Below are 23,417 nucleotides of genomic sequence, written 5' to 3'. Positions count from 1 at the left end.
CTGTCCACAGTGGGAGGAGAGAACAAGTGTCTCAAACCGGAATCAGGGGAAGTGGATGGGCTGGGGCCACCTTTATCTAAATCCTGATCTCATACTGCTTCCCTGTGGAGAAGGCTCAGAACTGCAGCTTCCCTCCACAGGCCCGGCCCTGCCTCTCACCCACCCGGTGTGCTCTCTGGCCTGGACTCGGTGTCCTCTGAGAACAGTAAAAAAATAATAATAATTAAAATTTTAAAAATCTGCTGTTAAGAATCTCAGCAAAAAGAATGGGAAAGCCACGAGGGAGTGGCCATGTCCTGAATCCAGATGTGTATCTGGCTGCAGACCTGCTTCTCACCCTCCCCTTTTAACACACTTTTCCGGAAGCTTCCATCTGCCCGGTGGTATTCTCCGTCTCTGCTTCCACAGAGCTATCTGTGTTCAGACTTGCACCCTTGGAAATTCAAATCAGTGGGTAAAACTGCCTAAACTGTCTCTGAATCCTCCCCCCGCCCACCACCACTACCACCACCACCACCAAAGAGCTAAATCGCAATTCTCTGTCCAACAGAGAGGTCCCCACACGCACCTCTTGATGACTGTCATCACAACTTCCCGCTCACCTTCAGCATGCTCCAAGGGGCCTTTTGGTGGGAGACACGGGCATGAACGAGGATGCTGTTACCCCCAGCCAGCCTTCTGTGTAGGGCATTAGAGCATTAAAGCACAGTTTTTGTATAGATCCATCGCTCACTACTTCATCATGATATAAAATCAGCATTTGTAGGAGCAGTATGGTTAGTGTGGTTGTCCCATTTTCCCATTTCTTTACATCTTAGGGATGAGGAGAAAGCTCAGACGTTCTTAATTTTTTTTTTTCATTTTGTATTAAGGGATTATATGTATACATATCTTACCATTGCCCCCCCCCCACTCCCATACACACCCTCACCCCCCAGAGTTTTATGTCCATTCAGACGTTCTTAATTCGTCGACAGTCAGAAGCTAACGGAAAGCAATTGTGGTTCCATTTTGACACTTTTTAGGGGAAGTGAAGAAAAGGGGAGTAAATCCTCTGCGCTGGCCAGGGGTATTTTCCAGGGACCATCTGAGTGAGAAAGGAGAGAGGAAGTTGGCGATGTAACTCACATTCCACAGAAAACCTGTGACCCTTCCTCTTCCTCTCCTCTCCACCCCTGTCGGAGGCTCCAGGGTGAGAGCTGTAAGTTGAAGAGGACAAGCCATCAGCAGAGGGTAACTGATGACGAGAAATAAAAATATTTGGATTAGCTATAATACCAAGCCAGTGATATTTACAAATTATTAAACTGCCATCCGCACATCAAACACTCGTCCTTCTATGAAATGCTAAGCTGTGCTTTCAGTGGGTTTCAAACTGTCAGGCCCATTATTTGATGTTCCTCTGTGTTTGTTTATCTTAATTAAGATGTTGAATCAATCATTTTTACTTTCTCTCCTCAAGAGCGGCAGCCGGCTCCGCGCCCGACGAGGGCCGGCCACCCTTGAGTGCCGTGCAGGTGCTGAGCTCATTTGTTCTCTGAGGGATTAAAAAAAAACTGTTCTCCAGGTCGTGTGGACAGACTGACAGATTTTTTTATAGGGAGGCGGAGTGGGGGAGGGAGTTCTGCCTGTGGTGAGAAATGACATTTCTATCTAGCACAAGGAGGAAAGGCAGTAGCAAATTGTATTCCTGTGTTGCAGATGACTTTCTCCTACATCCTGATAACTCACCATGGGGTGGGGAGGACTGATGTGCGGTTAAAATGGGAGACAGCCAAAACCGGTTTGGCTCAGTGGATAGAGCGTCGGTCTGCGGACTCAAGGGTCCCAGGTTCGATTCCCGTCAAGAGCATGTACCTTGGTTGTGGGCACATCCCCAGTGGAGAGAGTGCAGGAGACAGCTGATCGATGTTTCTCTCTCATCGATGTTTCTAACTCTCTCCCTTCCTCTCTGTAAAAAATCAATAAAATATCTTTTTTTTTTTAAATGGGAGACAGAATGTGGTGTCCTGGACCAAATATGAAGCAGGAAATGAAAAACTCTGAATATGACAGTTGTGTTCTTGCCACTCCAGCTGTCTCTTCCCAGTTCTGATGTCACAGTCCAGTCTCCATGCGTTGGGGTCATATCTCCTGAAAGTAGGATGGCTGATGGTCTGTGGGACCAGTTCATATCCAAATCACTCTGTGTTCCTTTCTGTGTGGAGATGAGGGTCTGTACAGGATTTTCCCAGCAGTACAGACACCTACTCTTTCCTAGTCGGTCCCCCTTCGGAGAAGCAAGCTTTCATTCAGAGCAGCTAGCCAGGGACAGAGAAGAAATCACCTAGACGTGGAACAGAATTTTCCTCGGCGTACCCATCCCTCTGTCTATGGATTAGCCTGTGACCTTGGTCTTGTTAGTACTGACACGTCTGTAACCTTAGAGTTATACGCCTGGAAGAGTCAGGAGAAAGGACACCTTTTCATTGATCAGAGTCTGCTCTTAAGCACAGCTAAGCAGAATGTGTGTGAGGTAAGGATTAGCATTTCTCCTAGTTAGCACTGTCAGGACGAGCAGCCAGGCTGGAAATCCACGGTGTAGCATCTGCTCCACTCCCGACACAGAACGGAAGTTGACTCTAGGGGCTCGGGCGAGGAGGCTTGCGTTCCCTCCCTTCATTAAGGCGAGAGGTGGAGTCGTGGGATCACATAATCCCGGGAGGAAGCGAGCTTTCAAAAGAGAAACCAGGCACTTCATTTATTTGAGGCCTCTGTTATGACTCCTGGGCCTCAGATAACTACTTTCGACAAATCCTCACTCTTCATTAGTGGAAAACACGTTGCTCTAATCACCACCAATTACCCAACACCTGGAATGAAGCAGCCTTCTCTTCCCACACTCATTTGCTCTCTTTCCGGGGGGACTCGGGGTTCATAAGGTGATTGCCAGCCCTGGTGTAGCTGTGCGCACAGATCCCGGTGCGGCTGAGACAGCTAGCTGGTCCCAGGTACGCCCTCTCTCTCTTCTGCATGTCTAGGTGGTCTCATGGCTGCCAGAACAGCTCCGGGCCTCCTGACCTCCCTGCCAACCGCATCTAACCGTGCGGCTTAACTTCTGGGGTCACACACCGGTGTCCTTATCCTGCCAGGAGGGGCGAGGTGCTCTCTTCCCTGCCCCCTCTCACCGTCCTGCTGGCTGCAGCCGGAGCCAGCTTGGACGTGAGGAAGAAACCACCTGCTGAAGGTGGTGGAGGCAAGAGAGGAGCCTGGGCACGTGGCCTCCCTCCGGCCTGTTACACGTGACAGAGAAATCGTCTTCTGTCTGGCTCAGGCCTCTGTTGTTTGGGGTTTTCACTTGTACCGGCCGAACTAACCCCGACTCGCCTCATAAAGACGCCCTCAGAAGGAAAACCAAGGACAAGCTGAGCAGGACTAAGTCTTAGGGAGGGAGGGGGTGACGATAAAGAAAGGATGGGCCCTGGCCAGAACTGTCAGTGGTTAGAGCACATGTGTCAAACACAAGGCCCGCGGGCCAAATCTAGCCCGCCAGGCCTTGCAATGTGGCCTGCACCGCGCTGTCATCACTGCACTCCGCTGTCAGTTTATGACATTGTCAGTTTATGACTGTTCAGTAAACCATTCGGCCCGCGATTTAGGCTGGATTTTAGATTTTGGCCCCTTCTCTGATTGAGTTCGACACCCCTAGGTTAGAGCATCAGCCTGCAGACGGAAGGGTCTCAGGTTCAATTCTCAGTCAAGGGTATGTACCTGGGTTGGGGGTTCGCTCCTTGCCCCCAACCCCCCTTGTTGGGGTGCATGCGGGAGGTAAGCAGTCGATGTGGCTCTCTCTGTCTCTCTCTCTCTCTCCTCTCTCCTCCCTCTGTCTCTCTCTCTCTCTCTCTCTCTCCTCTCTCCTCCCTCTCCCCCCTCCTTCCTTCCTCCCTCTCTTCCACTCTCTCTGAAAAAGCAATGGAAAAACTTTCTTCAGGTGAGGATTAACAAAATCATAAAGAAGAGAAGAAGAATTGGATGGGAAAAGATACTGTAGTAATGAAAAGACTTACAACATTTGAAATGATGAAATAAACCTATGTTAAGTGGGCGTAGATAATATTATAATTCCCCTGGCATTTCTTAAGTGGGCTATGCAAAACCCCTAACTTCCATAGACTAATGTTGTTTCTCCGAATCTTGGTAAGAATACCCCTAACTAGTTTGCCAAAATGGTGAGGTAGACACGTTGTCCTGGTTTTTTTCCAGGTCACCTTTGGTTGCTTTTCCCTCCAGGCACCTCTCTCGCCTCTCACCACCCATGTACGCTGGTGCTCAGTGTCCAGCCCCTCCCCCACCCGGAGGCCCTTCTCACCAAAGCCCACCAGCAAGCCCTCAGGTTGAGAAGGACCTCATATTCAAATGCACGCTGAGGTGCTGTGACTTCCACCCCTAGCTGGAGGACCCCTGGAGCTTGGTAACAGTAAATGTCTCAGCTCGACTCCCAGGTGCTCCTGAGTCAGCCTGTGTAGGGCGCAGTCCAGCTATCTCCATGTTCGGAGAGATCCTGATGTGCGGCCAGAATTAAGAACCACTGCTCTAGTTGATGGTGGCGGGTGGCTCAATGCAGTATCGTCAACATGCACCCCTCACGGGTAAGAGTCACGGCTGGACAAGCTCTGCCAGTTATCTCTGCTCAGTGGCCTACTGCTTGGTTACAAATGGCCGCGCCTTATCCCTGGCAGAACTTGAACGTTGGGCCTCCCTCTCCCAACGGTCTAAGACGCACCAGTTTGTCACCACTCTGTGGACTAGAATGCCTCACTCTAATGGACCACCTCTCCCCAAAGGCACTTGTCACTCAACAGGAAATCCTGCTCTCAGTTAAGGGATCAGGCTCCTCCGGATGGTGGACTTCCGGGAATGAAGGAAGTCAGCTGAGAAGATATTGTGGAGGAAGGACCCTTTCCGGTTCCCTTAAACACACCCTATTTAAGCAGCACCAGTTCTGCTTGGTTTTGGAAGGTTAGGCTTCTAGACGGTGGGGTAGGGGGAGAGACACAAACATATGCCCTCGTTTTTTCTCATCTGCTATTTGCAGTCTCCATCAGCCCACATGTTCTCTTGCCCCCGGAGTAGTAATGTCATGCATCCCTAATTCCACCATAGTTAGATGGCAAGAGAGCTTGTGTTAAAAGAGCACATTACACTACCCTAAATATCTCTTCATGCCTGGAATATGATCTTAGGACACCAGGCAGAGGGTCATTTAGAGATCAGTGCTCTGTCATAAGCACAGAAACAGGCAGGCTAATCAATATTCTTACATCCGGCTATCTTTTACAAACCTGGCATATCATTAAGATTCTCCAGCGTCTTAGGTAATCCTTAATATTTCACTGGCTTTTCGTCTCAGTTGTTTAAGCTGTTCCTTCTTATTTTTATCCTCTCATTCCAGGTTCTATAAAACCTACCTCATTAGGGCTATTATAAAAGTCGAACGGAAATGTGTAAAGCGCTGTACAAATGTAGAGTAAAATTTCTATAATAGGGAATATATTCCTTGTGTAGCAGCAGCACTTCAAATTTTGGGTGGAAAGAGGAGGGGACAGGATTGAGCGGTGCCGAGAGATAGATGCTAAGGATTGGCATGGGGATTCTTGACTTCGGTTCCTGCCTCATCCACTTACTAACTGGGAGACTTGAGCAAGTCACTTTAATTCTCCATCAAGAAAAAAAATGATCATTTTCTTACTACGGATAATTTTCTTGCTTTAGAGGGAGTGGTCAGGATTAATGAATCAACGTGTATAAGAAGATTTAATAGTCCATAGTGTTAATGAAAAAAAAACAACATTGAAACCTGTAAAGAATTTTTGTGAGTTTATTTGAGCCAAACTGTCGACATATGCCGGGAAGCAGAACCTCAACGGATTGAGATAATGCTCCAAAGAATGGCGGAGTTACATTTCTATTTATACACTGAAATCAAAGGAGGGACTTAGGCGGGTTACATGAAATTCATTGGTGATGGAGTAAGGAGGCGGGAGAAAGCAAAGCGGTGGGAAACCCCTGGGATTGGATAAAAAGTAAAAGTAAAATGATGGACGTGTACTCAGGTGGGGGCGGGGGGGGGGGGGGGGGGGGGGAGACAATTAACATGATAACGAAGGAATTTGAGGCATCTGTCCTGGCGCCCACCACATTAGGTTGTGCCCCAGGGGCTCCAGAAAAAGGGAAGTTACAAATTACCCAGACATCTCACAGATATGTTATCTTAGAGGCAAAAAGGCAAATGGGCTCAGTAAAAAGCTCGAAGTTGATCTTTGTCTGAGAAAATATCGGCCTAGAACATGACTACCCACTATAACCTGTTTGTAGTTAGATATTTGGTTTTCAAACCATCTTTTGTGGTTATCTTAGGTCTCTGAGTTTGCAAGACTGCCACACAGGCCTCCCCTGAGCTTGTCAGGTTAGCATGTGGCTCTTTTCTTTCACAATAGGTTTAAAAAAAAATCCTGCAGAGAGAATCTGGAAGGTTCCGATCCAGCCCCAAATCACAGTGATGAACTAGAAACGGAACCCAGGCATCTAGGCGCCTGGTCCCCGTTCTAACTATGGGCGCACTCCCTCTGCCAAGTAGGCTGAAAGGAAGTTTTTGTTTTGCAAAAACCACCTCACACCGTCTATGGAGATTTTTTTTTTTTTTTTTAACCATTGCAGATTTATTACCCTGGAAATAGGATTTGTAACGGGGTGTCCTCCCACCATGGTTGGTCCTAACGGGGCTCCGGGAGGAACAGACAGAGGAACCGTTGAAATATTAACAGGACAGCGCCACCTCCTCTAATTGTTTATTTTCTTTTCCCAAGTGACAAGGAGCTGGTGGGGTTTCATACTTCATTTTATATACAAATTGAGGTCCCGGGGGGAGCGTATCCTTCATGCGAACAGCTCTCCCCCGTTCCAGGAGGAAAACGAGCAACAGTAAAACCCTCAGGGACTTCACTTAATATCTCCAGCATTTCGCGTGAGCTTCCGACACTGCGGTCTTCCAGGGGGGAACTGATTTATGCCTGCAGCCGTTAGACAATGTAAAGGTGAGGTCAGGCGCGGGCATCCTTCATCCCCTCTCCCCGTGCTCGCGGGTCCCCTGGGCAAGGTGGAATCAAAGCATTTCAAACGGGAGAGGTCACCGGAGTGACACCGTGAGAGGGACGGGGGCACAGCCTCCTCCCTCCACCGGCGGGCCTGCCGCCATACATCTTCATATTGCCGCTGTTTCCACTTGAAAAATTACACGCAGTTGGTTTTACTTTTCCTTCCTTTCCTATTCCTAAAACATGATTTCCACCACCACCACCACCACCCCCCCCCCATCTGAAGTGTAATTTATGTCGAGGATGATGATTATGTGTTCCTGATTACTTTTTAAAAAGGCGAAACCTTGAACATAAACGCAGGACAACAGGTGTCTTGTTTTATGGCCTTGTACCTCGCCAACCCTATAAATTAACATCATGTCTGTGCTCTCTGTGTCTCCGCACTGATCTGAAGTGGTCTTTCGAGGACGTCCTAGGAACTCCGTGCCCTCCTCCGGCACCAGGCTTCCGACACGGGAGGCGCCAAACACATTTTTCCTGATAGGACTTTATCTGCAAGGTACTTGATCCGGTTCCGGTCATGCTCAGTGCTATAATGCTATTTTGTAAATTGCCACCCAAGTGTATAGCCTGGGCTTCTGACCCCAACTTTCATAATGAGATTGGTACATGCCCTTTTGTTACTTGTGAAATAAAACAGATCTCCCTGTTTTGGGGGGGCCCCCTGGCAACGTAGGAAGAGCTTAAGCAGGATTAAACCGAGGGTAAATCAAAATACAACATTGCCAACGAATGTCAAAATTGCACAAAGACTGCAGATTATTAAAATATTCTTAAAAACAGCACCCAACTCAAATATGGCTTTGTGTAAGTGTTTTTAATAAAAATAGTTTCTCTTTATTCTACACTGACTTCACCTTTTTTTTCTGGATTCCTTTGCTTTAAACCCTTCACATCAAGTTTAGGAATTTTGTTATGTTGAGCCATTCAGAATGGACGTCATTATGTAAACGTGGGAACATATGTCTTTGTTGTAAAAATAGTTTTAAAATGGCACCTTTCCACTTCCTAATGGATTTTTATTTTTGTCAAAATAATGTAAATATATAGTTTTGTGTGGTTTTTTTTTTTAAAATCAAATAGTAGTATTCTGGCTGGTGATCTCAGTGGTTAGTGTCAGCACATGCACCGAAGGGTCAAGGGTTCAATTCCGGGTCAAGGACACATACCTAGGTTGCAGGTTTGATCCCTGACCCAAGTTGGGGTTCGTGCGGGAGGCAATCAATTGATGTGTCTGTCACATCAATGTTTCTTTCTCTTTCTCTACCTCCCTCCATTCTTCCCTCCCATTCTCTCTAAAAATCAATGGAAAAAAATATCCTCAGGTGAGGATTAACACACACACACACACACACACACACACACGCACACACACACAAAAAAATCATACAGCACTACAAGCAGTCATCACTTCCCAATACCAGAGCACTGCTCTCCAGGGGCAACCCCTCTCAATTCTTTCATCAATTCTGGTGTGTACTTCCACGTTTCTAAATAATATTATTACACAGATATTTTTTATTTATCAATTTCAGACATTATCTATTGATTTCATATAATGGCAGAGGAGAATTTAATACTCCTATCTCATCCCAACCCTCCCTTCTCCCTTCATCTTCCCAACATAATTATATCATAATTTTTAGTTAGTTTCATTTTAGGGTTTACATGATTTTAACTATGTAAACTGTATTTACTGCCAACCCTCATAAACTTCTGTAATTAAATTTTATTTCCTGTTTTTTCTAGAGTTGGCAAATGCCGTGGCTTTTTCATTTGATTAGTTTTCTAAGTCACCATCTCTAATTCTTCCCAAACTTTTCAACAAGATTGTCTCTGGCAGTATCCTGAGAAGGGCTGCCTAGGAGGTAGATTTCTTGGGATTGTACATGTCTGAACATTTATTCTACCGTCACACTTGATGGATAGTTTGGGTGTAAAATAAATTGTAATGGAAATCATTTCCCCTTGGAATTTGGAAAGTTTTGCTTCATTGGCTTCCAGCTTTATTTTTTTATTTATTTTTGTTAATCCTCACCCAAAGATATTTTTCCCATTGATTTTCAGAGAGAGTGGAAGAGAGAAGGAGAGATACAGAGAGAGAAACATCAATGTGAGAGAGACACATCAATTGGTTGTCGTGGGCCGAGCCTGCAACCAGAATGGAACCTGGGATCCTTCAGTCCTCAGGCCGGCGCTCTATCCACTGAGTCAAATCAACTAGGGCACTTCCAGCTTCTTTATTCTTTGTGCATGACCCAATCTTTCCTTCTGATTCAGAAGCTTTTATGAACTTCTCACTATCCATTGGGTTCTGAAATTTTATGGTGATTACAAAGGTGGGGGTCACTTTTCATTCATGTGCTGGGCGTATAGGGAGCCTTTTAAATCCGAAGACTCATATCCCTCATTTTGAGAAAGTGTACTGGTTTGTTTTTTTTGTTTGTTTTTTGTTTTTTGTTAATACTCACCCAAGGATATTGTTTCTATTGATTTTTAGAGAGAGAGGAAGGAAGGGAAGAGGGGAAGGGGAGAGAGAGGGAGAAACATCATTGTGAGACAGACACGTCGACTGGTTGCCTCCCTCACGCACCTCAACCAGAACCAGGGATCAAACCTGCAACCCAGGTGCTTGTCCTTGACAGGGAATCAAACCCGCGACCCTTCAGTCCTCAGGCCCGTGCTCCAACCACTGAGAACACTGGCCAGAGCAAGAAATTGTAGTTCCTTGCATCATTTCCTACCCTTTATTCTCTATGTTCCAATTTTTTTTTTATTGATTTCAGAGAGGAAGGAAGAGAGAAACATCAATGATGAGAATCATTGATCAGCTGCCTCCTGCATGCCCCCTACTGAGGATCAAGCCCACACCCTGGGCAAGCGCCCTGACCAGGAATGGAACCCTGACCACCTGGTTCAAAGGTCAACACTCAACCTCTGAGCCACACCAGCCAGACTATGTCCCAATATTTTTATCTTTTCTGTTTTGTTTTCTTTTCCTCGATCTTTTTGTCTTATTTCTTTAAGATTGCCTCAATTTATCTTCCAACTCACCTTTTGATTTTGTTTTTAATTTTGGCTATTATGAATTTCATTTCTGTCTTTTCTTGTTCTCTGATTATTCCTTTATAATTATCCTATTTCGTGGACATGACGTCTTCTCACCCTTCTGGAGATATAATGATGATATGTTTGTTTGTTTGTTTGTTTGTTTTAGTTTTTAATTTTATTTTCTGCTCCCTAAATTAACTTTTTCCCCTGACTTCCGTTTTGTATGTGTAAGTCTTTGTCTTTCATCTTGGAAGCTTTTCTGCAAATGTCTGGTAATCCATAGGCCCCGCTTCTACTAAAAGCAAGGCACTGAAATGCAGATTGAAACTTCCGGGTGCCGAGGTGAGCACACCCACTCCTGGGGTTCACTTTGAGAAGCCCAGAGTTAGGAGTGATGGGGGGACCCAACCATCTTGCTTGGTTTCTCCCAAAAATTACTATCTGTAAGTCTTTTCTCTGAGGCCGTTCATTTTTTCCAGAAAAGGGTCCATGAATCTCCTGGTGGTGCCATTCTACTCGACCTCTGAGGTCCCTGTAACGGAGCAGCAAGGGGGCGAGGGGCTCCGTGTTCAGGACATAGGCTGTTACTTAAATCACCTCTTTCAGGACGCTTCTCGCTCTGCACTGGACTGTGCGCCCCAAGATTTGGGGCCTCCCTGGTTTAGCTTCCCCGCATAAATTAGACCCCCTGGAGCAGGGTTAGAGAAAGATTGTTCCCTAGCTATTGGAGGAGAAGTCACATTCTGAACTGGAGTCAGAAAACCCTATTTCTCTTCTCCACTCTGCAGCAGATGAGTCACGTTACCTGGGGTGATGTGACATAATGACACCGTGGAGTGAGTCACATCATGACATCACTAGGTGAATCAGAGTCCGGCTGGGTGGGCGTTAGCGTCCCCAGCAGTTAGATGAGTTGCAGGGTCTGGCTTCCTCCCCGCTGGAGAGCCCTGTGACCTCTCCACCTAAGTGCACCTCCCTCCTTAAGGTGCCTCACGGAGACGCTGCCATAAGGGGTGAAATAATGCTTAGAAGGCTTTCCTTGACACCTATCGCTGCCTTCTTCAATGATGTCCTCTTTCAGCAGTTGCTCCTGCAGATGGGAATTTTAACTGCGGGGGGCAGGACACGCCGCTCAGACTCTGCGCCAGAGCTCTCCTCCACATGTTCTGTGCAGTTTGGCCCCTAAGAGGCCCAGCAGGTGGGGTTCAACATTCCTGTGAACCTCAGACCGGAGGGTCACCCCGGGACCTGCCTCTTCTCTGACCCTGCCCAAGATCAGGTCCCACTTGAGGGGTGACATCCTGGACAGCTCTTCGGCTCCATCTGGCAGGACTGGGACCCGGATCCACGGAATTTGGGCTGAGAAATATGGACTTAAAACATTCTGCAGCTTGAGTTTACATGATGGTTATGCCTCTAACACTATTCATTGTGGAAAACATTTGTATAGCATGGTTTAGAAAAAAGAAAAAGAAAAAGTTCTGAATTTGAAACTTAAAAATAAGAACACCTGAGTTTATGTCTGATTCTTTTCCCCCCATCTGTGTGAGAAAGTCCCTTTCCCTCGCTGAGCCTCCGTTCCCACTTCTGAATACCAGACTGTTGAGAGCTTTGTGTCTGTATCAGAATCAAGGAGTTGCCGTAAAGGAAAGCATCTTACAAACACTAAGTAAAGTGCTCCCCAGCTACTTTTACCATTACTATTACTATATTACTGTGTTACTATTACCATGGCTACTATCCTCGCTATTTGATCAGGGAAGCCTGCCTTCCATGCTGCCTCTCCCGTCTGCTTTGTAAAACTCGCAGGCAATTCCACCATGAGAGTTGGCTTTCCAGAGAGACTGTTGTTCTTTTTTTCCCCTGTAAAACAAATGAATCCGGAACCAGTGTACCTTAGCCATCCAATATGTGCCGTCTCTTTTGTTCATGAACAACCTGAAGGTAATAAGCCGGCCTGCCCCTCTGACAGAGAAAAATGTCGGAGGGAAATGGGTTTCCATCCCTGGCTCCTAAGGTTCTATGCCAACAACAACAGGGCAAAATTATTCAGCTACACCTACCTGACGCGCATTGGCGTCCGCGATGCCACCCTCCTTGCAAGGCATTGTTACTTATGCACCTGCCGCTGGGAAGGGCTGCTCAGAAGACCTTCTCTATGTTCATCAGACATACATTTTAGGGACTTTGAAACAAACGTATATAGAAATACAGAGCGGCATGTCTTCTAAACTTTGCTCTTTCATCCGTCTGTACCAAGCACCGTGAAGCAAAAATGGATGTGCCTTCAGCGTCCTACGGCCCTGGAAAATGAGCCAGTCCGCTTAACAATAAATGGTGGCTGGTTCATACACACATGACTGGCCCAGTGAAGAAGAAAGGGAAGCTGAGCGTAATGAAGTCCAGTGTCTATGTCCCCGTGCTTGGACAGGAAAGGACGAGTGTTTTATAACTGTTTGTGGGAGCTAATGGTAATAAATCCCTCACTTGTGATGCATTAACTTTAATGTTTTCATTACGTGGTGATTTAGGTCTTCCCTTTTCACGTTGTAAATCATGTCGTCCCAGGAGCAGAGTAGGTTGGGTGCCTGCCACAATGTTCAGAATGCTCAATGGGGAAAAGAATTCTCTCTCCCTCTCTCTCTCTCTGTCTCTCTCTCTCTCTCTTTCTCTCTCTGACAAAAGATACTTTGCCTCATCCGATTTGCTACTTTCTAAGTCAGCAAGGAAGACAGACTAGACAGATGCATCTGACAGCAGCCTCGCAGAATGTGGCAGGGCCTAGTTCAGATCCTGGGGATGGACAGTCTGCGTGGTAACTTTCCAAATGTATTTGGTACTGAAGTTTTGTTTCTTTTTCTTTTTCTTTTTTTGAATGGTGTGTGTGTGTGTGTGCGTGTGTGTGTGTGTGTGTGTGTGTGTGTGTGTCTTCCATTTGCTGAGTGTGAGCCCTTGCTTAATGAGCTGTGCAAATAGATATTGAGATTTAGTGTTTTATTTTGCAATTACAGACTTGATTTGGTTGGAAACTTTTGGGTCTAGACACATCACCCTCATTTTCCCCTCTCTAATTTTTTTTTCCTTGCGAAGTTCGACTTCCTTCAGACTTGAGTTTTGTCGAATGAAACAGAAGAATCAAGTAAGATTTTAAAACTCAAGTGCCCTAAGGTTCCTTATCAGAGCCTTCATTTTTCTGTCTCCGGTTCCATCCTGCTGCCCAGAGACACCCAGGGAGCCGGCCAGGAGTGAGGTCTGATTTGGGAGTGGCGCTTGGTCCAGGAGATGATCCAGGCCAGGTCAAAGCCGCATCGCTGAGGTCACTGCATCCCATCAAGTTCTTCCTGATGGGGAGGAGAGTTCTCATTAGATCACCCACCCTGAAATAGCCCCAGAGGATCACGATAATTAGTTCCCATCTTCCTTTTTATTTTCTGCTTTGTTTGCTTTAACAGTTTTTATTTTGTTTTGTTTTGTCTTTTAGGCAGTGCTCTGATGATATCTGAATGTCTTTAGCGAGAGAGACAGGGAGGAGACAGAATTATTATCGTTCTCTTCCTCCTTGAAATCTTTCGGTTTGGAGAGGAACTAAAATAGAGACGCCAGGATTCTAGGACACGAATCCCCATGAAGGCTTCACCAGCAACTCCGTTAAGTGCTCAAACACACGTAGGATGTTTGCATACAGGATGCAAACAAATGTGCCTTTGGGGCTCAAAGAGAAATATAAGAACAAGGCTGGGCAACACCATAAGAAGAGATCAAGTTCCCAGCCATTCAAGGTCTGTAGTTCAGAAATTGGTCTCACCGAAACCAGCTTGGCTCAGTGGATAGAGCGTCAGCCTGCGGACTGAAGGGTCCCAGGTTCGATTCTGGTCAAGGGCATGTACCTTGGTTGCGGGCACATCTCTAGTGGGGGGTGTGCAAGAGGCAGCTGATTGATGTTTCTCTCTCATCAATGTTTCTAACTATCTCTCTCCCTTCCTCCCTGTAAAAAATCAATTAAATATATATATATTTTTAAAAAGAAATTGCTATCAACAGCTGTTTTCTGAAGAGTATTCAGTTTTTCGTTTAAGTTGTTGGAGTTGGGGCTCAGCCCTTTGTCCATTATGGGTTCCCCCCGGAACCCCGTCCCCTGATGCTTTCCTGAACATAGATAAGATCTGAGTGAATAGAATTGGTGTCTCACTGAGGCTGTGAAATAGGCTCAGAAATTTAGTTCTCTGCAATTGGGGCTCATAATATTTTTTCCTAAAAATTTCCCCAAAATCCTCCTTGCCCTCCTATTATTCTCTGTACTGTTATTCATCCTGACTTCCACACTCCCCACATCCTCCTTGCTCTCTTGTAAAATGCTTCCTTTCTTTCCCTTTTTTAATTTCTTATTTCACATTACCAACCTTGGTATTAAAAGAGTGAATATACAGCAGAACAGAAATTGCTGTTTGTGGCTTGGGTAAAAATGATTTATCTAACAAATATTCACTCCCATATTGCCTTCTTAGATCACAAGTCCCATTAAGCTAGAAGTGGTTTCGGTTCAGCTTAACGAACATTTATTGGGCACCTACTGTGCGTACCGTGCCTTTAGGGATAAAGAGGCAGGTATATGGTCCTGGCTGGTTTGGCTCAATGGCTAGAGCATCAGCCTGCGGACCAAAGGGTCCTGGATTCGATTCTGGTCAAGGGCATGTTCCTTAGCCGCAGGCTCCTCCCTGGCCCAGGCCCTGGTCAGGGCTGGTGCAGGAGGCAACCAATTGATGCCTCTCACATCGATGTTTCTGTCTTTCCCTCTCTCTTCCACTCTCCCTAAAAGTCAATGGAAAAAATATCCTCGGTTGAGGAGTAACAAAAATAATAATAAATAAATAACAAAACAGGTATATGAATAATGAATTGCACTGTCCTCTATGAAAGGGACCAGATTTCCCAGTGGCAGCTTTTCTTTAGGCTTCAAGAAATTAAATCATTAGCACCAGTCTTCTTAGAGTTTATACTATGTATATTTCAGGGAAGGATTCTTTTTTTTTTTTTTTAATATATTTTATTGATTTTGTACAGAGAGGAAGGGAGAGAGATTGAGAGTTAGAAACATCGATGAGAGAGAGTCATCGATCAGCTGCCTCTTGCACACCCCCCACTGGGGATGTGCCCGCAACCAAGGTACATGCCCCTGACCGGAATCGAACCCGGGACCTTTCAGTCCCCAAGCCGACGCTCTATCCATTGAGCCAAACCGGTTTCAGCCAGGGAAGGATTCTTATTCTAAAAATTAATTATCCAAAATCTCCACACCTTCAAGTAATCAAAGGATACCACTGTGTCATGATACCATGATTGAGAATCAATGATTATTATATTGAATTAGCTATTCTTTACAATGAACTATTCACACCCACCAGATGCTATTCTTAACATTGATTAAGGTGCTAGTGTTGTAGAAGTTATGGTGCCTTCTTTCTAATCCTTTCATTTCTTATAAATAAAAATCCCACTGAAAGTGAAAATCTTGGAGACTTTAAGGCCACCATCCTATTCACTTAGCGTGGTTCCTCTTTGTCCGAACAAGAGCCTTCAGCCTCCATGAATATTCATGATTTCAGTATGTTGCCTTGCAGCTTGGCATCCCTGGTGGAGTGTTTTATGAAAAGAATCCAATGTGGATATTTGGCTTAACTTTTTTCTTTCTTTTTTAACCAACGCATCTTCCTTAAAGAGTAAGCAAACCAGGTCCAAGGTGCCTGTGTGAGCCCTCCGCTGGGACAGAGCTTCATTTTTCTAGATCTCACTCTTGTGTCGGAAGAGGTTTTATAGACTTTGGTGACCAGGCAGCATTTGTTAGAGAGCTCCAGGTTGCTTCCGCTTGTATTTTCTTTGCCCTGTGTATCCTTTGATTACGTTATCATTCATTTATTTTGCTCTGTGCATCTGTTGACCTCTTCATTTCACACAGCCTTGGCCTAGAAAGCAATTCCACAGATAAATCAGCCAGCACATTAAAAAGTAAATAAGAAATACAAGATCTTAAAGTACTTTTTGACATCAAGTATGAGAATAGCCATACATCGGTCTGTTTCTTTTTCCATGTTTGAGTGGGGTCTCTTTTGTGGGAGAGTGAGGTGGGAAGACCTGTCTTTCCTCAGCCTGTTCTGAGTCGGTCTGGCTCCAATTGCACTTGTTTTGTTTCCTAGCTTCTTATGTCACAGCTTGCCAAAGAACTTGATGAAGCACATTCTGTTGGCTCCTTTCCTTTCATCTGCTATTCAATATATTTCTCCAGGAAGTTAAAGCTGAGTGGTTTCTATATCTTTGAAATTTTTAGATCCTAAGTCTATTATTAGTGATTTAGAATTTTTCACCTTACTTGTGTTGGTCTATCAATAAATTCCTTTAATAAGTGAAGCAAAATGACAGAAAAGTGTAAGAAGTATAAACGCGTGTGGATATCAAATGGAACTTGGATGTGAAAGAACTGTTACCAGCCTGTCCCATGGGACTAATGGCAGAAGAGTCCCTGAAACCAACTTTCCGTTAGCATCCAGCTCAGGTGAACACTGATTGACAGACACTTCAAGCTGCCATTTATTGACTGATTCCTGAAAAAAAATGAGGAAAAAAAACAAAAAGTAACCCAGAAATGCAAAAAGCTAAGGAAAAACAGTAATGAACTTATTAAAGAAGTCCACCGAAACGAAACACACGGAAGAGGGTTTCATGGACAGAGTTAGGGTCCACAAACAGGAGAATTCTATCCACACGCCCCACCTGCCTGTTCCCTGTTTTGTGCCTTTGAGACACTGTGAAGTGTGTGTCTGCCACTTGTCTGCAGGGCACACACACCAGCGATCTGCAAGTGAAGTGGAATTGCAAATGCCAGCCTTCAACTATTAGATTTTCTCCAACCTCATCCACCCAGCTCCCCGGGGCCTCTATCCTGGGTCCCTGAATGAAGGCCCCATGGTGAGAGCTCACCCCCGGGAGCTCTCAGTCTACAGGCTGGATGGGGATAGTTGGGTCTCTTTTTCAAACAATTGAGAAGAACTTGAATTAAAAGGAAAGGGGAGGATGGGAGACGTCCATCATTTAAGGTGGGGACTTGAATAAAACATTTTTCTTTTCCTTTTTTAATTACTGATTTTTATTTCAGTTGAGTTAGCAAGAGCCCAAACCAACTCTAATGAGGCTCGCAAGCACCTGGTGTGTTCTGCAGGCGCTGCAGCCTTCTCCCGGTGGAAACGGAGTGGCCTCCTGCACTATCAGCCTGGTGCTTCTCCAATTCTCTTCTCTCGGTAGGCTAGAACGCAGCTGGTTAAATAGGCCGTGACTCACATAAGCTCCCGTGTCTTTTTTATTGACTGTTTTATGGAAATGTATCACACTCCACAGGGTCCCCATTGTTGTGGCCGTGAGTAGCTGACTGAGGAGCCACGTTTAGCACTGAGAGATGGAATCCTACTCTGTCGCTTCCTTATTGCGGAGTTGGGGATGGGTGGGATACAGGGCTTCGAGGAATCTGGGTGAGGAGAGAAGGATGTCTGAGAATTGCTTTTCTCTTTCTCTGCCACGAAAGTTGGGTGGCCATCGCTTCTGGGTAAGACGCTTCTCTGTTGATCTTATCTTTATGGCCCCACAGCATTCAGCTAAGTGAATCTTTTCTTCCTGTAGGCTATTCTGACAGCTTTAGTTAAGTGTAGTGGTAGAGAGAGATTATGACACTAATGTAATTCTGTTGTGTGCTGATATAATGTGATACACCCTAAGGTTTATCCAAGAGGGCCATTCATTCCCAATAAATCTAAATCATTTCCAATCTTTTTTTTTTTAGATAATGGACACACACAAAAACAACTCAATTCTTTAAAAATTGCATATTTAAATATAAATGTTTCAGCCTTAAAATAGCAATTGTTTATGGCTTCTTCCTGTTTTTATTATCTTCCTGCAAGTCATTTGTGTACTTGTATTCTGCATTAGGTAACTCTGTAGATCGGTTCACTTGCCAGTAGGTGTCAATTCGGACCTACAAGACGCCTCCTGTCTCATCACCCCAGGACTGTGGCTCCCGTGTGCACCCTCAGGATAATCCGTTCTCGATCAGTAGGACCCCAACTGACACCGAAAGAGGAGACAGTGTGATTGCCTCAGTGGTTGTCTGGATTTATCTGAGAAGTCATGGAGCTGATGAACTAGAACTCACAGTCCACTTTACGTGGAGAACAACTCTGTCGTTGTACAGGGCCCTGCCCATGGAAAACGATCAAAAGAATAGAGATTGATCTTATGATGTCCTCACTTTTTTCCATAACCATTCCAAACGTCACCTGTCATCCCACTTCCCATGAGAGAAACCAGGCAAGAGAGTTCATCAGTACAGATTCCCTCTAATGAGAAAGCAGCCTGACACATCTTACAAAATCCTGCAGTTTCCAGCTCTGTTACTCTCCAGAATCTTGTTGGTAAATGACCGAGAAAGGACATTCAGCAGCTCCTTGGGTGCCCGATTTTAGAACGCCAGGTGTGACGCTGCGGGGAGAAGGTGGTGACAGTGCTGTCTCTCTTCCCCCAGAATCGGTGGCTTGAAGTCCAAGCATCTCTGCTGCCTTCTGTCTTTGTTTTCTTGGAGGCCGCACTCTTGGGTTTCGGTTGGTGGGAAGAGAAGAGCCTCATGCTGATAATGTACTGAAAGTAAATGAAATTAAATAAGCGAAGCAGTGCTCATCACTCCTTCCTTCCCCCCTGGGTAATTCAATTCAAGCTCTCTCTCTGATGGCAACTCACGGGGACCGTCTCTGTTACCCCGCTGGGGTCTGGAGTCTTAACATCTAAATAAAAGTTTCACTCAAGCATTTTTTATGCTCCTGCCAGCAGGATCAGTGAGCTGGTGTGGGCACATTAATGCAATATTCATACTCACTCTCCCTGCACACAAGGCAATGTCTTCCCATTTTCATAATTATAGATGTTCCATAAAATGGCATTTAGATTTGCATTTTTAAAAGGAGGTTTGGAGTCTAATAGGACGTTTAACGTGTCTTTTATGATCCAGACTCTCATCATCTTTTAACAGGTAGCTGTGTCTCTTAAGTGTTAACCAGACCTTAGGAGAAAGAAAGAAAATGGTAGGGGGAAACCCTGGGAAAAAGAGATGTATACTTCAAGCTTAGGGGACCCTGTTTTCCTTGTCTCCTGTGCTTTTTCATTTAATTTTTAGACCTCTGGGAGCGATTTTTTAAATATATTTTATTGATTTGTTTTACAGAGAGAAAGAGAGAGGGATAGAGAGTTAGAAACATCAATGAGAGAGAAATATCGATCAGCTGCCTCCAAGATCAGCTGCATGTACCAAGGTACATGCCCTTGACCAGAATCGAACCTGGGACCTTTCAGTCACAGGCTGACACTCTATCCACTGAGCCAAAGCAGTCTTGGCTGGGAGCAATTTTTTGACTGCACTGCAGACAGGGTGGGCTCCGCTTCCAAGGGCCTTCTCAGCCGTGCTGCTTCCCACCCATCTCAGTAGGACCTGTCTCTGTTTTCTTGGAAAGCATTTTCAAAGAGATAATGGAATTTTCAGAGAGGTGGGAGAAAGGAAAGGGTCCTAGACAAACAAGCTCTCCTTGGTTGCTGTTCATCTCATGTATGCACCCTGAGACTCCTCTCGGAGGCTTCGTAGCAGCCACAGAGTTTGTTAACTGTAAAACACAAATCCGAGCAGTCCATGAACAAGGAAGTCGGCACTATGGACAAACAGGCATTTAGACATACTAAAAAGGAAAAGAGAGAAGCTCTTCTGATCCATGTGTTTAAAACTAAGCTTGGAACAGCTTAGAAGCAAGTGGTGATTTTAGTTACATTTTACATTGTCGTAAAATGTTATTTTTAGACAAAAAGTATGCAAAGCACTGAGCAAAGTAGCCATCACTGGATACAAGTTAGTTATTGTGGAAGATGTTTTTAAAAATTGTGTAATTGAAAAAAAGTATTCCACCCAACAGTCTTAAGATATTGCATAGGCTGTGCCTTATTTTGGTTTGTGCTTTGTTTGCTTTCTAAATATTTTAAGGCACACGAAAAGAGATTTGGGTTTAGGGACTAAAAGAATAAATATTAGGACTACACTAACCCACTCCCTTTCTCATAATTTTGGGGGGTTTTGTTCTTTTTCTTTCTTTCTTTTTCTTTTTTTTTTTTTTTTTTTTTTTTTATCCTCACCCGAGGATATGTTTATTGATTTTAGAGAGGAAGGAAGGGAGAGAGAAAGAGAGAAACATCAATCAGTTGCCTCTTGTACACACCCAACCAGGGATCAAACTGATAACCTAGGTAAGTGCCTGCAACCAGCTGAGCCATCCATCGGGGGCTCATTTTATCTTTTGAGGGGTAAATTTCTTCCTCTTGGTCTCTGTTCTTTGCCCCTCACTTCTATAAAATAAGTATAAACTCCGATGGTGGAAGATGGATTAGGATCTTGACTTTTCAATAAATTTGTACCTAACCAAGCTAATTGAAAGCCAAGAATGTTAGCAGCATGCAATTAAAGGCTGGTGTCAGTCCCAGGATCTTCCCTTCAAAAGAGCTTCCACCATTCTTAGACTCCTTCCCATACTGTTACAAAACCAGGATTTGGCAGTCATTGCCAAGTTCTGCTTGCATAACCCTTCTTTGTGTGAACTTAATAAAATGTATGTTCTCTAAGGTGGCTGTTCGCTTTAAAAAATAATAATAATAATAATGTGTGTTTTTTGCTCCTGAGGTGACTGTATTCATGGTGAACTCTCAATCATTAAAGCTGTCTGTCCTGGAGGCTATTCATTTGACTGTTGGTTATCTCGATGTGGATTATATTCACAGCACATTCTTCATTCTCTGGAGTCCTTTGCTGGCCAATCAATACATATTTAGGCTACCTGCCCTTGACAAACTGATATATGTTTAGTTCATTTTAAGTGATCTTAGCCTTAGATATTCTTAGGAAGAAAGAAAATTTACTTTTTTCCCTAATCATCTAGACGTCGCTTTCATTTGTGCTGTGTGTAAGCAGTTGTTCTTCTGTACCCCTTCATCAATGTGCACTATGGGAAGCAGCCTAAATCACTGAAAATTCTGTCAGGTTTCCATGACGCATTGTGCTGTTGTTCCTTTCAGGAATGGAGGACTTCCCAAGAGGAGCTCAAGAGCTGGATAGCGTCATCAAGCAAGGCTACTTGGAGAAGAAAAGTAAAGGTAATGATCAGACCCCTGGGTCTCAGACCATTCCGGGAAGGGAAGGGAACTGAGGGAAAGGAGGGCTAACACAGCCGGTGTCTTCTCTAGGCCAGGAGTATCCTAAGTAGGTGGGAGGCAAAAGGAAGGGGAGAAAAGAGGTCTGGTGTGTAGGCTAAGCAGAGATGGCCCCAAATCCTCAGCAGGCTGTGAGCTTCATCAGGATGGGGACTGGATCTACCTTGCTCACCTGGTATGCAATAGATGTTTAATAAATACTTGTTAAATGAACCAATGAATGCTATTCTTTTTTTTTTTTAATATATTTTATTGATTTTTTTTTTTTTTTTTTACAGAGAGGAAGAGAGAGGGATAGAGAGTTAGAAACATTGATGAGAGAGAATCACAGATCAGCTGCCTCTTGCATAGCCCCTACTGGGGATGTGCCTGCAACCAAAGTACATGCCCTTGACTGGAATTGAACCTGAGACCTTTCAGCCTGCAGGCCGACGCTCTATCCACTGAGCCAAACCGGTTTCGACTAAATGCTATTCTTGTTCTCATCTCTCCATGTACTCCCATGAAGAATGAAACTATGTTGCCTAGAGTATAAATTTTTTTATTGTTTAAAGTATTACATATAGTAGTACATATATCTCCTTTTTTTCCCCATTGATCTTCCCCCAGCCTTTCCTACCCCTTATTATTTTTTAATATATATTTTTATTGATTTCAGAGAGGAAAGGAGAGGGAAAGGGAGAAAGAGAGATAGAAACATCAACGATGAGAGAGAATCATTGGTGGGCTGCCTCCTACACATCACACATTGGGGAGCGAGCCCGAAACACAGACATGTGCCCTGACAGGGAATCAAACCATGACCTCCTGGTTCATAGGTCAATGCTCAACCACTGAGCCACACCAGCTGGGCTAGAGCATAATTTTTATATCATATGTGAAGCAGCCACTTTTAAGTGTCAGAGGGACCCAACTCTCAGCCTATCACTTGTTTGATTAGAACAGGTACTACTAGGGCCAGAGTCCCCGTTTAAATTGGCCTCATACAGAGAAAGCCTTTCTTGTGCCCAGGGCCTAGAGCAGGGGTCCTCAAACTTTTTAAAGTGGGGGCCAGATCACGGTCCCTCAGAGAGCTGGAGGGCCGGACTATATGAACTACTAATTCCTACTGTAACACCTCGGCTGTGCTCACTGCCCAAAAAACCTGGCGGGCCGGATCAGACTCCTCTGCGGGCCGCATGTGGCCCGCGGGCCGTAGTTTGAAGACCCCTGGCTAGAGCATCCTTTTGGTTTGCTCAAAGGCAGCACAGGAAGACATCCTGGAGAGTTTGAGAAGTACAGGGTAAGATTTGAAGCTGAAATAAAGGAAGACAGGCAGCTGGAAGGGGTCAGAGAAGGCGAAGCCTGTTTAGGACTTGGACCTCTGACTGAGCAAGTCCTCTGGACCCTGAGTCCATATGGGATAACCTGTGCGAGTGAGAGGGAGGGTTTTACAGTCCATTAACCTGGGAAATCAAACAATCGTACACTGGGCTGTGTGTGGTTAGGTTTTAAGGACTCTTCGGCGATGGTAGTTACCTGAATTTATGTCCCTCACTGCTGTTCCATTTAGATCCCAGTTTCTTTGGATCAGAGTGGCAGAAGAGATGGTGTGTTGTCAGCAGAGGCCTCTTCTGCTACTATGCTAATGAGAAAAGTAAGTGTTCCTCGTTTGCACAGCAGCATCTCACTCCTGGATGCAAACACTCCGTAAATTCTCAAGCACTCGGATCTCCAGACAGCAATCCTTAACTAACACCCATAAAGGGACCTGCTTGGGAGAGAAACAGGCCTGAGTAAATAATACCTTGCCTATCACCAAACACTCAGATGCCAATTTAGAATTTATGTCCCCATAAACACCAGGATATTGTGGTCAGCATGTCGCAGGCTTATCTTTTATTATGACTAATAACATCATCAAGGTTGAACACTTTGTCATTTAAAAAAAAAAAAAAAAAAAAAGAACCT

General features: G+C 44.8%; 1 protein-coding gene across 4 annotated transcripts in view; it reads left to right on the top strand.

The window, feature by feature from the left end:
* Positions 1 to 23,417, top strand: part of SKAP1 (src kinase associated phosphoprotein 1) — a 256,811-nt gene that overhangs the window by 183,739 nt on the left and 49,655 nt on the right. For all 4 annotated transcript variants that reach the window (XM_084863580.1, XM_084863583.1, XM_084863582.1 and 1 more), the window contains exons 5-6: positions 21,333 to 21,410; positions 23,020 to 23,103. In XM_084863580.1, coding sequence (XP_084719706.1) covers positions 21,333 to 21,410; positions 23,020 to 23,103 — 162 coding nt within the window. The remainder of the gene's footprint in view (positions 1 to 21,332; positions 21,411 to 23,019; positions 23,104 to 23,417) is intronic.

Source organism: Pipistrellus hanaki, assembly GCF_964339955.1.
Source record: "Pipistrellus hanaki genome assembly, chromosome: 16".
NCBI lineage: Eukaryota > Metazoa > Chordata > Mammalia > Chiroptera > Vespertilionidae > Pipistrellus > Pipistrellus hanaki.
Note: the sequence above shows the minus strand (reverse complement) of the source record. Positions and strands in the feature narration are given on the sequence as shown.